Genomic DNA, 19,261 nt, shown 5'->3' with positions numbered 1-19,261 from the left:
TAGGTCAGGAGGCAGAGGCATCAAGCCAAATAGGAGTTGATGAAGGCTTGATCTCATTCTGAAGCAGCAGAAGGGGACAGAGATGAGGTGAACGGGGTCAGACAGGGCAGAAGCACAGGGTCTGGACATGGCAGGCGAGTGGGGCTGAATTCAATAGTTTTCAGCCTGAGAAAATGGAAGAAGTTTGGTATTATTAAATCATAAAAGGACACGTAGGAGGGGAAGCAGGTTTTCGTGAGGAGAAAAGATAAGTCCCCCGAGATGTGATTATTTTAGACTGAAAACACTCAAAAGTCCACAATTCTACGACCATAGAGCTCTATTTTTAACATATAAAAGCAAGCTGCAGGACAGTCATCCCAGTGAGTGGCACATTAAAACATCTTCCCCACACTCATACAATTCCATTTCCCAGAATAGAGAGATTTCTTCATGTTTAAGATTCAGTGGGATATATATGGTATGTGTGTGTATATATAGAATATATAATGGAATCTTATTCAGCCATAAAAAAGAATGAAATCTTGCCATTTGTGACAACACATTTGGACCTTGAGGGCATTATGCTTAGTGAAATAGACAGAGAAAAAGAAATATTTTATGATCTCACTTCTATGTGGAATCTAAAACAGCAAACAAACAAACAAACCGGCCTCATAAATAAAGAGAACAGATTGGTGGTTGCCAGAGGTGGGGGAGGGGGTGAGTGAAATGGGTGAAGGGAGTCAAAAGGTACAAACTTCCCGTTATGAATAAATAAGTCCTGGGGACGTATGCACAGCATGGCAACTATAGTTAATAATAAAGTATTGCATATGTGAAAGGTGCTAAGAGAGGAGATCTTAAAAGTTCTCATCACAAGAAAAAAAATCTATAACTGTGTATGGTGACAGGTATTAACTAGACTTACTATGGTGATCACTTTGCAATATACACAAGTACCAAATAATTATATTGCATACCTGAAACTGATATAATGTTGAATGTCAATTATACCTCAATTAAAAAAAAAAGATTTAGTGTTCTGGGCAAAATAGAAGACTTAGATTAATCAGTCATTTGCACCCTAGTATGAATGAGCTTATAAGATCATTTCCCAAGCCAGGGTTTTGGAGGAGAGGTGAAGAGAGTATCTGCAAGTCAAGCACAGTGGCCCTGAGAGGGAGCGAAGGCTCGGAAAGAGGACTCCAGGCAGCACGTTCCTTACTGTAGGATTGTGTCCGGAGCCAGAACGGCCAGGCCACGTTGGCCACTTCCAGCCAGAGAACTGGTTTATCCTGTCTCTGAGGTCATCAAAACCCCTTCCTTCAACACTATGTGCCAGAACGAAAGAAAGCACAGGAACAAAAATGGACCATTCAGTATTGTTTTATTGCATATACAGTAGTAAAATGCACAAAATTTTTGCTTTTTAGCTGATTTTATCTGCTATCACTACTTTGACAGTAATCAGCTAAGTTTCCCTACACAACACACTCCTGTTTGACGTCACCTCCTAAATGTCCCAATTGCTCCTCCAAGTTAACATGTCTCAGATGAACGGGCCCTCTTCCAAGTGCAGCTTCTGCACCTGCTGCTGGGTAACAAACCACGCCAAAACCGCAGGGTTTAAAATCGCAGCGATTTACAGCCTAGTCCGTGACTCAGCAGGTCAGCGACTGGGGCAAGGCTCAGCTGAGTGGTTCTCCGGGTCGGAGCCAGGGACTCCTCTCCACATTTGCAGCCAGCTGTTTGGGTGGCAGGCGCTTGCTGTGATGAGGTTTACGATGGCCTCCATTGGGATGCCCACACCTCCTTCCACCTGCTCTCTCATCCTCCAGTCAGCTGGCCCAGATTGGTTGCAGGAGTTCACGAGGGAAATGCTGTTCCCTCTGCCTGGAATTATCTTCCCTTACTTCTTTACCCAGTCAATGCCTCTGCACCCTTCAGACGCCACTCAGGAATCACTGCTCAGAGAAACCTTCCTTCAGTCCCCAGACAGGTCCTCTCCCTGAACCACCTCTCTCAGCGCCATGCCCACTCAGCCACAGCGTTTGTCAGAGTTGCCATTTTCAGCTGAGGGCAGCAACCAAATCTGGGTCTGGCTTTGCTCACCACTTACATTATGTCTGCAATAGGCACGAAACACTTTCTAACGGATTACATAGACGAACAAATTATTGCATTAGAAAATAAAAGAAACATTTGAAGTTATAAACAACCCACTGATCCAGCTTATTTATGAATCACATTGGTTTCCAGAGAATATTTAAATCACATTTTATTAAAATTGGAAAGCAACAAGCGATCATTCAGTCTCAAGGAGGAAACAATCAGGGAACATTCAGCGACTCGTCCAAGATCTCTCAGCCTTTCTTGAAATCCAAGTGAAATGCAGACAGGACTAGAGGTTTTCTGGACTACAGGTTTTTATTTCTAGGCCACAAGACTTGCATTGAGAAGCCTTAAAATCCCTTCCAAGCTCAGACATTCTTTGGTTACGATTTAACTTTAGCCTTGATAGCACTCTGTTTTTCTCTTTCTTTCCCCCTTCCCTCTCTTTCTTGCCTTCTTGCATCATTAGCTATGAAAGCAGAGAACTGCTGACCAAGACAGTACGTCACGAAGCACATTAGAAAAATATAAAAATGCAAGGTCTGTATGAAGAAAGGGATGGGCAGGAGAGACATATTAAAGACGCTTTGGTGTTCGGGAAATTTCAGGTCCTAACTGTATCTTGAATTTTTCCATCCCCCATTACAACAATGGATACAATGCATAATGAGAGATCAAACAAACTGATGTGTCGACTCTAGGATATGATATCATGACCACTCATTCTGGGGTTGCTAACACCAACCAGGGACCTTCTAGGATTATGTATAGCTGAAATGTGAAGAGAAAATTCAATATGAAAAGGTCAAACATCACTCAATGCACCAATGAAACAAGATTTTTTTCTTTTACAATAAAATCTCAAAAATTAAAAAAAAAACAACATTGTGTCTTCTGATACATATTCAGTGCTCATGGCTCAAATGATAATGACTACTTCAATTATATGGAGGATAATATTTGCTGAGTTGTTGAGTATCTGAAGTCAGAGACATTCTGTTAAAGGTCAGCTGTAAAACCAAGTTAATAACTCTTGAAGAAAAATGCCTTTTTCCCTCAGGAATTCACAATAAAAATAATCTCCTTTTCTACACAATTTTTCTTTTAACTATGGTTGGCAAAAAGACAAAGCTAACAGATGAATTATACATGATTACAGGACTATTTGGTTATTCAATGTCACAGATCAAGAGGAACAGCTCTTGTTGCAAGCAGGCAATGGCCCCAGACCAGGTTCACTCCCATATGCTTCCTTAGAGAGTTTTGATGGGACTTTAAGAATGACATGCAGAAATGGCCGCATTTTTAATAAGTGTGAAAGTCACTGTGCGGTGGCTGAACGCCGCCTCCCGTGAGCAGAAGGGAGGGGAACACAACCAGCTGCACCGTGCACGCGGCTGAGGGGTGTGCCTGCTGTCACCCAGAGCTGTTCCAAATCCCTCACTCGCTTCGAGCTAGACTTAAATATTGAGATTGGATAACAGCCAAGTAATGACAAGACGGACGTGTTCCTTCAAGCAAAGCTTCGATGCGCTAATGCCAACACCATATTGTTCACTCTTTGTATTAGTTTAGGTTCTTTAAAACAAGAATGTTATTGAGCACTGTAATATTTTCTCTGTTTTTCTAGTCCCTCGACAATTACTTAGGGCTTCTACAGAAAACATATCTCTCAGTAGCATTTAGTCCTGGAATACAGACCATTGAGTTTCCCCACTAACTCATTCTAATCAGTCTGCTGTGCATTTTCCCCCTGTCAAATATAACATCAGAAAGAGGTCCATTAGCATCTATATATGGACCAAGAGGTCACCATAGCATCATCGGGTCCATGAAACAAGAGAAAGAAGAAACAGGCGTTGAGCACCCATCCCTCACCAGGCCCTGTGCCCCCTACTTTCTGTTTACACAGTCGCATTTATTCTTCACAGTAGTCCAGGAACATATGGGTTGTTGCACCATTTTTCAGATGATGAAACTAAGTCTTAGAAAAATTAAGAAACTTGACCAAGGTCACCCAGCTGGCAGGAGCTGGAAGCCAGCTTCAATCCCAGGGCAGGTCCCAAAGGCTGTGACAGTTCCTTTATGTCACACTGAATCAGACGGCGCCTCAGCATCTGGCCCTCAGATTGCCAATAGGTCTGTAAGGCCATCAACCCTCAGTAGGGACCTGGGACAAAAAGAACACGATTAGGATGACCCAATAAATATTGCCCCAGCCCCCCGCTGGCTCTGAGAGGAAGAATTCCTTGAGTCACTTCCACAGAGAAAGTGCTACGGGAACCTAACTCTACTAATGTCACCGACATGTGAAATGGCTGAGCCAGGAGTGAAAGTGTGTTCTTACAAATAAACAAACGCAATGCATCAAAGCCTGCCACAGGGAGGTGGTGGGGTGAAAGAGGTAGGGAATTAGATGACCTCAGTTTTGATCCCATGTGTGCTTCCATTGCCCTCTGAGCCTTCGTTATCTCATTTGTAAAATGGGCTCACATGATGAAATATTCTGAGAATTACCTAAGATCCTACATGCAGAGCTCCCAGCGCCACCTGTGACACAGAGCAGGTGCGTGGGACAGGTTTGCTGGATCCAAGTCCAAAAAGACATTTTACTGTGAATTAATCGAACTCAGTGCACGATCCCTATTTTCCCAGTGTATTTTTGCAAGCCTTTCTGGTGTTTATCAGGAGACATTTATCATTGTCTCAGCATTACCTGCACCAAATCCAGGTCACGTGAAGTTATAAATGTATCTTGTATTCTAATGTCACAACCCTTGGCTGGCTCTAAGGCAAGAAGGAAAAAAACATATATATATTCGTGAAAGAACACATCAACCTAAACAAAGCCAAACAGTCACAAGCCAGAATGCAGTGAAGCAAACAGACTTCTTTGTTCTGCAAGAATAAGATTCTGAGCATGAGGAATGCCCAGAGGTTGCTAAGGAGAAACAGAATGGGCACGTGGGGTCACCTATGGGAAGACAGCAGCATGATTTATGATGTAGCTGTATGAGAGTACAGACTTGCTGTGTGATGTAGGACAGAGGAAGGAAGGGAGGCAAGGTCTCCCCCCACCCCTCTCTGCAGCCAGAGAACAGATGAAGATAAACGGACCCAGACATATAAGGAAAGAAATCTGATTAAAAGTGAGTGATAACATTTTTCAGGAAGGAGTTGGGATTTAAGAGAAAAGCAAACAAGTTTTCTGAGATTCTAGCATGTTAACCAAGGAAATCTATCAGGGAAGAAAACATTGAGACATGAAAGAGATGCTTGAGATACAGACACTTGTAAAGAGGGAACGCGGCAGAAAGGAAGAGAAAGCTGCAGAGCCAGCTGCCATGGGCTGTGTGGCACCCACTGGGCCAGGGCCTCCCGTGCACCCCCGCTGGGCCCCAAAAAGAAAAGCCAACAGATGAACATATCAGAGCTAACGTGAGAGAGTGAGGATCGCAGAATAGACAGCTCTTTGCAGTCTGTGGTCACCAGAATTCTTTAATTCAAACTACCCTAAACAAAAATATATTTCAATTCAATTTCAAGAGCCCATTTAATGTGCAAAGTGAAAGACGTAAGCTAAGGAATTTGACCTACACTCCTCCAGGTCCTAAGATCATCCAATAGGTATACTCCGTCTCTTCACCCCTGGGGCAGCACCAGAATGTCCTAGAGAAGAACTTCCTGAGTGACACGTTCCTTTTTTCTTATGGCTGGAGGTGTGGGATCTGGGAAAGACATCACCTCTGTTAGCTGCACGTCAACTCCTGCACAAAGAGTTGATTTGTGGTAAAATAGGGTCAAGCCTCCAGGGCAGACAGGAGAAGGCAGGCAACGGTTAGTAAGAGAGGCAGCCAGCGAGAGGGCAGCAGGTGAGGGAGCAGGACCGGCCGGGGGAAGATGGAGTCAGAACACGCAGGTGTGGATCCCAAGAGCACGCCCTCTGAGCACCAGCCTCTCCTCGCCTCTGGTTTTTCCTTCTGGAAGGTGAACACACGGAACCGAGAACCTGGTGGAGATTCTTAGGGAAATTGTCCACAACCCTCAGATTTTCTTGAACAAGCCCAATTTCACAAAATATTCTTTTAACAAAGGCACTTTGATAGTTATATATACAACTAAAATATGATTTCATGGTAATGCTCTGTAAGACTTCCTATAAAAGTGATAATTTTTTATTAAAACTATTTTTAATCATAATTGTTTTAAAGAAAAACAATAGGACAATATCTATTATGAAAATATGAGCATCATTTGTGGAACCCCTCTGTGTGAAGTACTAAGGATACAAAATGAATAAGGTAAGTCTCCTGCCCTCATAAAGTCTGAAACTGTGCAATCTGGGTCCTCCTGTCTCTATCTTTTAATCTAAGGAAGAACAGGATGGACTCTCTGGAAGGCACCGGACCTAGGTCACAAGACCACAACTGAGCTGTTCCGGCCCTTTAAGCAACCTGTATCCTCCCGCCAGAAGCACATGATGTAACCACCGCCAACTTTGGCATCCCTGTCAGGAAGCCCTCCAGACAGCCTCCTGCTGGCTTAACTCAGGGTACCAGGATGCTGGTACTGTCCTCTCTCCAGGCCCCTCGCTTGGCGACTGCCTTGAACTCACTCCACACACTGTCCTGGCTTTGGACATCAACACATCCATAGGGCACCTCTAGCCCACGCCTCTGTGGGGTCCTCGTCCTGGGCCAGTCCCTGGCTTGGCCTCACCCTCCATCAGAAGAGTAGAAGGCTTGACTGGGAAGAAGCTCTAAGGACATAAGTCCGCCCGTCCCTTCCCCATTGCTGCCCCTACCCCTGGGCTGGAGGCAAATTCACCTTTATGCAACTTTAGTCCTCCTCAGCCTTGATCAATGTGGAACAACCTGGAGAAAGAGTTTTCCTCACATCCTTTCCCACTTCTCAGATCTTTCTGCTCTCTGGGGCATGGCCTTAAAGATGAAGGTTATCTTGGCTGCAGGAGGGGGCAGCAACGACCCAGCTGTGCAAGTTCCAAACCTGGAAGTTGTGTGGAAACCTCCTTCTCTTGCACACTCATCCCTCAGTTCACCATTTTCACCTGCTTAATTATCCTTCAGATCTATTTGCTTCCCACTTTTCACTGGCGTCATCACCCTCATCTGAGGCTGTGTTCTCTCAGTGGACAACTGAGAGCCTGATACTCGACAGTTCGCCTCTACTCTTCTTCCCATCAATCCATTCTCTGCATCTCACATCACTGCCTGCCTCTATCTCTGAACACCAGCCACAATGGCTTTCTTTGTATTCCTTGGGTGTGCCGTGATTTCTTTGACTACAGGGCCTTTGCGCATGCTGTTCCCCCTGCCTGGAATTCTCCTGTCTCCCCTCCTCTCTGACTAGTTAATCTTTACTCATCTTTCAGACACAGCTCAAGCATCACTTGTTCAAGGAAGCATTCTCCGATCCCAAAGACATGATTTCCCCATTCTATGCTTTTCCGATACTTTCTGTCATCTATATATTTGTATGGTATTTTAAAATTAATATCCATTCCCCCACTATCCTATAAACACTGTCAACAGAAACTGTATCTGTTTCATTTACCATTTAATTCTCAGCAACCAATATAGTACCTGACTCTGGCTAGGCAATCAATTAATATTTCTTAAGCAAATGAATGAATTAATAAAGAATTCATAGTAATATGGAGCTCAGGTTCTAGAGCCAAACTGTACCGTGTTTGAATGTTGGCTGGAACACTTACAAGGTGTGCAACTCTGGATAAGATACTTGACCTAAGATTCAGTCTTCATATCTTTATTTAAATAGAGCCAATAAAGATTCCTACCTATATTTGCAAAGTTCAAAGGAAATATCTACCAAGTATTTAGTATAGGGCCCAACACATAAAGAAAGCTTCATAAACAGCATGCTAACAAGAGAATATATCCAGCGATATGTCAACAATAGAAAAATGGAGTTACAGAGTGAGGAGCGAGACCAGGAAGCGCTCCAGTTCATCCAAGACCCCTGACACTACTTCTACTGTTAAAAACAAAAAGAATATTTTCATAGCTGTCTTTTCAGAGAATCTTTCTTTCTTCTCCTTGGATCAGATTCTAGATGCAAGTAATAACTGTGATATATATTTTAGTATGAATAAGTTTCAGAACCAGAGTCCCAAGCCTCAGACCTCGTCTCAGGCCCAGGAAGTCATGTATGGCTGAAGTGCCACACTGCACATTTGTGCTAATGAGGAGTTCTGGGTTTTTTCATTTAAATTATTATCTGTGTTTCTACATAACAAGTTTTTATTCTACTTTTGGGTACAGTTTAGAAAGGAAAAATCAGACTTTCCAGACATATCATTGATTTGTAGTGACAGAAAGAATATTCTAAATCAGGGCTGCCCCAGAAAATTCAAGAGCTTTGGTTACTGTAAATTGAGGTTGGTGTGTAGATGGCATAAGAAACAAACCATCTTCCTTGTTTCCATGTGTTACAGGCTTCAAACACATTCTTACAGCATAACCTGCTCATAAATTACAAACTATCTGTACTGAAAGAAACAGCAAAATAGTAACAATGTTCTTGTTCGGGGGTTTGGAACGACAATTCCCATTTCACAAACCCTTCAACCTACTGGCCACTAAAAAAATAAAACTCTGGGAGGGAACAAAAGACAAGGCAGCTTTAGGGTCTGGGATGTCCTAAAGGGGTCGCTCCTGTGAGCAGGGAGATGCGCAGCCAGAGGAGCGACCACTCACCTTCTCCTTTCCCAAAGTGTCCACTCGGGTCGGCAAACGTTTTCTGTGCAGGCCAGAGGGAAAACATGTTAGGCTCTGTGGGACAGAGTCTCTCTTGCAGCTACTCAACGCTGCTGTGTAGCGTGAAAGGAGCCACTAACAATATGTGAATGATTGAGTAGGGCTATGTTCCAAAAAGTCTTCATTTATGGACATTAAAATTTGAATTTCATGTAATTTTCATGTCACTATATATTATTCTTCTTTTGATTTTTTTTTCCAAACATTTAAAAATGTAAAAACCATTCTTAGCTTGCAGACCTTAAAAAAACAGGCAGTGGCTGCATTTAGCTAGCTGCTATTTTCTGACTCCTTACTTAAGACACATAAATAAATACTAACTCATGCTTATTGATTTCCTAATTGCTCTTCAGCTCTTCGAGATGAGAACAACAGGCCTGCCCCTAACTGGATGATAGAAGTCTTGCACTGTGGAGACCAAAGAATGGAGCCAACACACAAGGAATAAAAAATTATCCATGAAAAAAAAAAAGAAAGAAAGAAAAAAAAAATTATCCATGAAAGAATACTGCACACACACTTCACAGTTTATCACACAGCTTCACAGCCAAGAAGCTTTTATTTGAGCCCCTTCACAACTCTGAGAGGCAGGCAGGGCAGCGACAAGGTCCCTGATGATAACCACGGCAATTAAGCTTTCGAAAGTCCGAAATAAAGTTGTAAAACTAACATGCAGTTGAGCCACAAGCAGAATGTCCCCTTCCAGCTCTAAATGCACAGCTGGAAGCCACACACACAGTATTCATTGCTCAATGCACCCATCTTTGAGAATTCCCCACAAATTCAGCAGCAGAACACTTGAGAAAAAGGAAAATTTTAACAAAGTAAAGGTCAACGCTATGCACAGTACAAGTTTGTACCCTTGTCAATCATCCTAGCCTCAATTTTTGTCTCCACTGCTCTACTGGGTGAATACTGTCCCCCCAAATTCATGTCCACCTCAGACGGGTGATCTTATTTGGAAATAGGGTCTTTGCAAATTAATTGATTATGATAAGGTCATACTAGATCATAGTGGGCCCTAAATCCAAGGACTGATGTCCTTAGAAGAAGAGGAGAGACACACAGAGACACACATAGGGAAGAAGGCCACGTGAAGACAAAGGCAGATGGAATGCAGCTGGAAGCGAAGGAACATGAAGTACTGCGAGCAACCACCAGCAGCCCTGAGGGAGGGTGGGGCTGACTTTCAATCAGAGCGCCCAGAGCATGCCCCTGCCAGCACCTTGATCTCAGACGTGCAGCCTCCAGAACTGTGAGAGAATAAATATCCACTGTTTTAAGTCCCCCAGTTTGTGGTAATTTGTTACAACAGCCACAGGAAACTAACATGGCCACCCACTAGCGCTTTACTCTCCAGAAGTGCCTTTGAATTTTGTTTCCCTAAAAACATTACTCTTGTTGGCTCCGCGCTCAGAAGAGCCCCCTCCCATCTTTCTCCATCTATCTCACCCTCTCCTCCCCTTCAAGAATCAGCTCAGGGTCACCTTCTCCAGGAAACCTTGTCCTGCCCCATCCTGCCAGGAGAGGCTGGGGATGCCTCCCCTGTGCCCAGATGGTAGCCCAGGCATATGTCTACGGTAGCACCGATCATGATATATTACAACCCTTGATTTGCACATCGGACCCCTGACTAGATTCTGATCTGTCTCGGGGGAGGCTCCTCAGCGCTCAGTAGATGCTTCCCACCTGTCTCAGGAAGTGATATGGGGAGCTGGTTTGCGCCCCACCTGTCTCAGGAAGTGATGTGGGGAGCTGGTTTGCAGGACCAGAGGAAATTTTCTTTTGTTTTGCTTCACGCTTTCCCAGCCTTGTTTCTGCCATTTACCAGCTGTGTGACCACACTCAAGTTACTTTTTTTTTTTTTTAAGATTTTTTTTTATTTTTTCCTTTTTCTCCCCAAAGCCTCCCAGTACATAGTTGTATATTCTTCGTTGTGGGTCCTTCTAGTTGTAGCATGTGGGACACTGCCTCAGCGTGGTTTGATGAGCAGTGCCATGTCCGTGCCCAGGATTCGAACCAACGAAACACTGGGCCGCCTGCAGCGGAGCGCACAGACTTAACCACTCGGCCACTCAAGTTACTTTTCAGTTTGCTTCTCTGTGGGGTTAATGATAGTTCCTACTTTATACAGGAGTTGTGAGGATTAAATGTGTTAATATGTGGAAAGCATTTGGAATTTAATTGGGAAGCGCCTGGGAAGTGCCAGCTGCTGTTATGGCTTTGCCCCAGAACAGCAGTGCTCTCTGGCTGCGGACCCAGCAATGGCTTCAACACCTCAAAATAAGATACAGTCTCAAGAAATGTGGAAGAAACCTACGAATAGGATTTAGGAAGCAGGAAGGGTCTTAATCTCAGGCCAGACAAACTTGGGCAAGTCGTTGTAATTCTTCGGGCCTTATTTTCACCTTGTAATAGCAGGGGTGGGAGTAGTCTGAGGCCTCCCCACCTGAAATCCCGGGTGTCTAGGACCTGTGAAGTGATGCTGGCGGTCTCAAGCTATGCTGAATAGTTCGGACCCGAGGGAAATCTTATAAATATTTAGGAGTGAGAAGCCCGACCACACTAACCAAACGTCCAGTTTCTCCACTTAGAAGGAATTCTGTTAACTCCACATAAAAATCATGATTTACTTAATACTGACTGCTGACTCTGGTTGGCAGTTCTTTATCTTTACAGAATAAAAATAAAAGTAAAACTAAATCAACTTTTTACTTAAAAGTGCTGTTTCCCAAATAATTTTTTTCAAAGCATGTGATCCGTGGGTGAGAAGATAATAAAAAGGGCCACAGGTGAAACACGGAGACTCTCAATGGATTAGAATGGTCTCTAAAGTCCTTTTTGGCTCTAATGCTCACGGGATTACTGAAAATTTCTCTAAGGCAATCAGCCATGACAACTTATTTTGCATTTAATTTCACTCTGTGGCCTCAAGGGGAAAGTGCTGTGCTCTAAAATTTCAGGGGAAAAACATAGGAGATCCAAACGGGGATGCTAAAGAGTACAGCGTGTGAAGGGGGAACTTCAAAAGCTGGAAATGCCAGGACAGAAACCAGAAATGAATCTAAATTTTTAAAAAACAACAACAAAAAGGTCAAATGACGTGGAACAGACATGGCAATGGACCTTGGGAATGATAATAGGCACTACTGTTCAACTGTGTAAAGTTGGAGTCGCTATGTATTCCCAGAGGGCGAAAGAGAGGGAAGGAAGGACTGCTGCCATGATTCATCAGCCCATCAATGTTAGGAATCACCATGGGCCCAAGGCTCGTGTGGGGTCAGGGTGTGGAAACTCAGTAATAAGGTTTCTGTTTTCAGAAGCCACTCACTGTGTTAGGTATTCAGGGCACCACGAAACTGTTCTGAATCAGGTCACACTGGGACACAAACCTGTCACAGCCCCGGGAAGCAGGGCAGGTGGGAGGATGGGTAGGAACAGAGAGGCAGGTGGAACAAAGTGTTACATCTCTCCAAGGACACAGGGTGCTGGTGGAGAGAGGATCAGTGATAATAACCCATGTAGAAAGTGCTTTGAACACAAAGGGCTAAATCCATGAGTTACCCTCATTGGGCCTTATGATACACCTGTACGTTAGACGTTATTATGATCCTCATTTTCCAACCCTGCGGAAATAAACAAAGCCCAACCAAATGAGAACAAGAAAGGCTATTTATTTAGAGCTTGCTATAGCGAGGGAGTCAGCCAACATCACCTGTATTTGGAGGAGATTCAAAGCAGGCAGAGAAGTGGGAAAGCTTTGTAATGGGAAAAAGGGGAAGGTTTCAGTTGTGCCCTGATTGGAGGCTGCTGGTGTGGGGGAGCTGTCAGTGGGCTAATGAGAAGTGGCCATCCTATGTGATTGGTTAGGGGTACATATTTAGCTGTTTCTGGTTGGTCCTAAGTTGGAATCAGGGACAAAAATTAGGGAAGCTATAAGCTACTAATCAAGCCCTGGCCATTTGGGGCCTATTGTTACAAGGTTATTGTTTGGCTTCCTGGATTGTTACCAGAGATAGAGGTGTGACTTCCCGTAAGACTGACTGACAGCTGGCAGGCTTCGTGGGCTGGTTATTGTACGTGGATGAGTTGGTTTTCTGAACTGGTTGCTGCAGATGGTGAGTCAAAGTTCTACTTTTATATATAACCCGGCCATCGTCCATTCATATATGTAGTCTCTCAACCCTTAGGTGTGAGTCTGTACGAAAGAAAGCTGGTCCAAATAATTACCCACATCAACACTCAGAGCCCTGGAGAGGGACACGGTGGCTTCCACACTGCATCCAGTACATCAAGATGCCTAATGGAAATGACATATTCACCTATGAAAAATACACACAGCCTAATAAAAGCATCCACCGTCTCTTATAAAAAGGTAAGATCACTATGTTGCTTTTCCTGTTTATGGATTCACTTTTATACTATGATGAATAAATTACAGAAAAAGGATTTAATAAATAAATCATTGCTAGATCAAGCTGTTCAAAACCCAGGATACACCAGAGGAAAACGTTCTCCAAGGAGTTTTTAGTAAAGAATCCTTGCAAATACTTCTTGCTCTAAAATCCAAACATCTTCCCCTCCATAAACCCCAAGGTTTCTGGCAGAACCAGAGCCTGAGTGGGGTGAATCATGGGTCTGGCCATGTCCTCAAGTAACACCAGCCCGAGCCCAGCACCCTGTTTCCGCCTGCGCGATCGAGCCCTCCTTAGGAGCTCAGATGTAAGTAAGTGCAATATTCATGATTAGTACTTGAGTGGATGAAAAATAATCTATTCAAAGAGCCAATTGTCGAGTGTCCATGAACCCCATTGCTTCTGACTATTAGATAAGACAATAAATGGCCATTGAATGAAGGAATACAGCACCATTGCTGGATAATTTCCAGGGAAGGCAAAAAAGCTAATTCTGTTCTTTCTGTTAATATACCTGACGGAAAGAATGACTTCAGCGTAGCTACAGGATTCTGAGATGACACGAAAACTGGCTTAGGCTGACTCTCCTGTGGCTTCAAAAGTTCTTTTGATGTTAATATACCTAAGAATGCACCTGTCCCCCTTCCTCACTCCCACTGCCTCCATCTGGTACAGTCCTTTCAAGCCCGAAGACCCCAGCTCAAATGCCAACTCTTGAGGAACACCTTCCCTGACTGGATTGCCCTGGTATGACTCACTTGCCCTTTGTCCCCATGGGACTTTGTGCAGAATATTAATGAACACCTACTCTGTGACATTATCACTATTTTTTATACAATATTAATCTCCCTCACTATACCATGAGTTTCTTTACAGCAAGTCTGGGTCTTATTTATCTGTTTCCTCAGTCTCTGGCATGTAGCGGTATACCTCATTACCTATCATTTCATTGCATATTCACAAAGCGCACTGAGGGAAGTCTGACGATTACAGCCTCATTGAGGGAACTGAGGCTCAGAGAGATCAATTATTTGCCCGAGGTCATAGAGCTAAGACCTAACAGCGCTAGTCTCAGTCCCACTCCTTGGCAGCTTGCAACGTTTTTGTGACATCTTTTGCCTCCAATAAGCTCTAAATCCTGCTTCACCAAGGCAGTAAAGAAAACCCCACACTGTTTCAGATTAGTCTGCCTATTAACAGCTTATTTTGGGATGCTAAGAGGCATGGCTTGGAATTCATTAACACCAGCCCTGACACTCACTGCCTTTGGTCACATGCTATTCACTTGCTCTTTCTTTTTCACCTGTGAAGAATACACAAGCACAGTTTTTGTCAAGCTTATTCAATGATCACATATTAATTTTTAATAAGAAAAGAAGACCAACATCTATATGGCAGCAGAAGGAAAACAGGATCATAAGCACAAGTGGCAGTGTGGGGTATGAATTCCATGCCTGCAGCCTCCTCGGAACTCGACAGGCGAGGAAATTCGGTGTCTGACCCACAGTGTTTACCTCGGGGGCCTCTGCGATGGATGGCTCTGAACATTCCACTCACTAGGAAAAGCAGCCCCTGCTGGGAGGCAGGAACACGTACTTCATCAGTCTTTGCCTTGGCCTGGCTGAAGTAAACCCTTTGCTCTGACTTTATACCTTCTGAGCACCTTTCTAATCATCATTTGTCTTCCCAAGTAAATGCTCCCTCAGGGAGAGGGGGCACTGACCAAAACCCTGAGTATTTTTATTTCCAAGATGTGCAGTCTTCCTTATAAAGGAATCAATTGGCATTCTGTTTTACACACCAAAGGAAAAGTAAAATATGTAAAAAGCAAAGGATCTGATATTTCTGACAGGTTTGCCCCTCAGGCCGTGTCTGCCCTGCTCTCTGTCTTCTGACGGCTCCTGTCTCCCCTCACCCACCTCGCTCTGTACCGTCTTTCTCTGCGCAGTCCCAGTGCGGCATCACCAAAAGCCTTCCAAGACTAGACTGGCAAGTTCTGGCAGGAAAAAGAGGACTTGTTTACACGTAACATTTTCTGTAATACTTGATGAGAACTATTTCTAATCACTTAGCTTTCCCACTCAGCTGGACATGACCTCAATTCTTAGACCTGCAAAATTCTTAGCAAATAGAACAAATCCTCTAAGAATATCACATGGTGCAGATACTCACATTTTCTGACCGGAGCCTCTTGGCAGGACACCCGCCGTCCCTGGGGTGAAGCATGTAATACAGTCGGACTTTGCTTGCATGTTTTCGACTCTGGGAAGGAAAAGCAGAGAAGACACCGTGAAAGAGAAGGCATTTTAAATCCTTGGAAACATAGCCACTGCCAATGCCAAGAAGTACTCACGTTAGAAAACATTTCCACACGCTCCTGTGAGTTACATGGGATGAAGTTTCCGATAGGGTAAATGACTTGCCCAAGGTCATAAAGCCAAGATAATTTCAAGATTAGAAAACACAGTTAATGAAGAAGGGTAAAACCACTGGGATCTTTTAACCTGAAGTGAACAATATATGTAACTGTCCTCAAAAGTAAGAACAGGTCTGCAAAGAGAATAACATAAGGATCATCGGTGGTGGAGAGCCAGGTCCCCTACCTTCTCTCTCGCTCCTGCTGCCCTGCCCTGAGGAGCTGGCACACACAGCGCCTCCAGTAGAAGTCTGTTCCTCTGGTTCTCCCATATCTGAGCCTCCTTAATAAGCTATCAAAAGGGATTTTCCAAAGTCAGATATCATGAGCAAACAAAAGATATTGTATCCAAGTCTGAGGGCTGATCAGAGCCCAAGCTACATACAAACAGGCAGGTGTCATTGAACAAATAAAACCCCAGCTCTTGCAGGATGAGCGGGACTATGGATTTCTGCCTGTCCTGACTGATCCACGCCCAGCGTGGAGAAATTGCTCCCTTCCTAGTTCCATCTTTCCTCTACTCTGTTGTTCAGCTGACAGCCCACCAGAACTCCCCTCACCTTTAAAGAATACTGTAGTTCTGACTTCCCAGATGCTACCCGAGGCGGGACGGCAGAGTGAAAAGAGCACTATAATAAAATAGTCAGAAGTTCAGCACCTCAGTTCCGGCCTTACCACTTTCTAGTGTGTAATATTGAACAAGTCACTCACTCCAATTTGGGTTTATAGCCAAAATGAGTCTCATTTTCTCCATATGCAAAAAGAACATAATAATATTTATTGGGGTTGCCATGAGAATCAAATGAGACATTGCATATGAAAAACTGCAATCCACACAATGTAAGCATTTCTTGCTACTGACTACACCAGTCCCCAACTTTGGTTCCACTGAGGTCTCTATAATGGGAACTCTCCTTTAACCCACTGCTGCCTAATTCCAGGCCCCCATCCCCTTCCTTTTCTCAGAGATAATTTCCTTCTTTTCTGGGCCTTGATTTCACTTTGCCTTTATTCCCAGCTGATTCTAGCCAATGGTTTACCCTCATGGGTTAGCCACAAAGGCAAAGTGATTTTCAGAGCACACACAGCAAGTTGCATCTTGTTTACAGGATGCATTGTAAATCCTTTCTGTCTGGTTTTCCTCATTTATCACTTTTTCAGTTCCTTTATTGTGCCTAGAGCAAGAAGACTGTGCTTTTAACAGTCCTTGAACACTTTTAAGGCCTTTAAATGGGTTTAAAAGTACTAATGGAACATAAAAAACATTGCACACATGTAAAAGTACTAAAGTATGATTTGGAACTATATTTGTAGCCATTTCTAAGTTGCATAGTGAGTTTTAATCAAGGCTTATCCACACTCTTGTTTGCCTGAAAGATTGGTAGGACAGAGAAACAGAGACCAATGTGGACCTGTGGTCAAATGATTTCAACATTATTCTTCAGCTTCTGCGTGTCTTTGAGAAGGTCACAGCACAGACTGGCATTTCTCTTTCTGCATATAAATATGTTGATTAGTAGAATCTGTCTACATTTTCTACAGTTTTGTTGGTTTTTTGGAGGTAAGGAGTAGTGGTAATATTAGGAATACTGCTACAGTCAAAAAAATGAAAAGGGACACTTAAAAACCTGCAAGATGGGGGCTGGCCCCGTGGCCAAGTGGTTAAGTTCGAGCGCTCCGCTGCAGGCGGACCAGTGTTTCGTTAGTACGAATCCTGGGCGCGGACATGGTACTGCTCATCAGACCACGCTGAGGCAGTGTCCCACATGCCACAACTAGAAGAACCCACAATGAAGAATACACAACTATGTACCGGGGAGCTTTGGGGAGAAAAAGGAAAAAATAAAATCTTTTAAAAAAAGAAAAAAAAACCCTGCAAGATGCTGAAGGTGGCCAGAGAGCCTGGGCTGGTGCAACCCACGGCAGACGGGCAATTGGCGAAAAGATGAAGTGCTAACAGTGTGAGCAAAATGCGGCTGAAGTGGGTTTTCAATTTTGCATTTGTCACCATAAAAGAACTTCTTCTCACAGTTCCTGCAGCATCAATCCACTCGAAGCCCTGGATCCCAGAGAATAAAATCATCGCAAAACCGGAAATCTCATAATGCGGTCTGTTTTGCGGTTGGTTTTCTTCTCTTTCCCGAAAACACAACATTTCTTTCAAAAAGACTACTTCCAGCAAAGGCAAAGTTCACTGGGTTATTTAATTGCAGTTTGACAAAACTAGTAAGGACTCGTTAGCTGAAAAGAACAGGGAAGTACGTGATAAACTCGGCTGTGAAGCCATCAGTGACTAGTGATGCTGGGATCTGAGGCTTATTAGCGACAGTTCATTAAATGCCTGTTTTTCTCCTTCAGCTTCCCCAGCTCCCAGGTTTGATGGAAGGACTGACTGCACAACACATGCTGCCGCTGCCCTTGTGGAGGGGTGAAGAGAAGCCGTGCTTTGGCAAACACCACCTGCTTCTGGAAGGACGGTGGAGGTGTTCTAATGCACCATTTAGCCAAATCCCTTTTGCCAAGCTGCTTTTTCCAGGCGGCTTGGGCTGGATCCCGTGCCTTCCCTGCCACAAGCCGAGCCGCACTCGGTGGGAAGTAAAGGCCCTGAGGACAGCCCACTTCTCAGCGAGAGCCGTGTGGAGTCACCTTCCTAGTTAGTCTGATTCAAACCCAAAACCACGTCCAGATGATGTTGGTTGACAAAAGGAAAAAGGTTCCTAGCAGAATGCTCCTTGGTGCTCGACAGCTGGCCTGCCTCAGCGCTGGGCCTGCACAGATAGGGTGGAGCGCTGCTGGTGAGTCCTCTCCTGGCTTCCTGACACACGCCCCTCTTCCTCAAGACGGCACACTGAGTCACACACCATGTCTTCCTCCCACTGGTTCCTCCCAACCCCTTAACTACCCCAAATTGCTTGACATTTGGCACAGTAATCTCACTCCTTTCAATTTATTCTGAAAAACAAAAACAAAAAAAGCCCCTTCCCTAAGAAAAATTAAAATTACTTTCGAGCAAAGATATTGCTTGCAGCGCTATCTAAATAGGACCAAAAAAAAATGGGAGACAGCTACGTATTTACCAATAGGAGATTGGTTAAAGCAGCCATGGAAGGCCCTCATGTCAGTTGGAAACAGAAGAAAATGCTTTCCACATAATGAATAGTGAAGGAAAAATGCTAAACTCAAAATTGTTTGTATACTGTGATTAAATTAAACAAATATTTATAAGTATATCAATCATAAGTGAAAAGGAAAAAAGCATGACTTAGAGTAGAAGAAGTACGGACGGTTTTCATTTTTTAATGCTATAACAAATTTACCTTTAATATAAAAAATAATTTCACAATGCTCAAGCCATTGTAATTCCTCATTAAGTATACATTTTACTCACGATGATTGTAATTAGTAAAAAGCATCAATGGTCTGGAACGCTTTTAACATATATTGGTATAATTGACCACATTTCCATTTATCTTTTTTAACGTCTTACCAACATTCAAAATGCAAATTTTTTCATTGCAATTCATTGCAAACTTGGTAAT

At 43.7% G+C, this 19,261-nt stretch overlaps 1 protein-coding gene across 1 annotated transcript in view; it reads right to left on the bottom strand.

Moving 5' to 3' along the window:
• The window catches only part of ZMAT4 (zinc finger matrin-type 4), a 319,392-nt gene that overhangs the window by 190,602 nt on the left and 109,529 nt on the right, over positions 1 to 19,261 (bottom strand). Inside the window, exon 3 of the mRNA XM_070499975.1 lies at positions 15,479 to 15,568. Within this exon, the coding sequence (XP_070356076.1) occupies positions 15,479 to 15,568 (90 nt within the window). The remainder of the gene's footprint in view (positions 1 to 15,478; positions 15,569 to 19,261) is intronic.

The sequence above is a fragment of the Equus asinus genome, chromosome 27, assembly GCF_041296235.1.
Source record: "Equus asinus isolate D_3611 breed Donkey chromosome 27, EquAss-T2T_v2, whole genome shotgun sequence".
In the NCBI taxonomy this organism is placed as follows: domain Eukaryota; kingdom Metazoa; phylum Chordata; class Mammalia; order Perissodactyla; family Equidae; genus Equus; species Equus asinus.
This window is presented reverse-complemented; position numbering and strand designations above follow the sequence as displayed.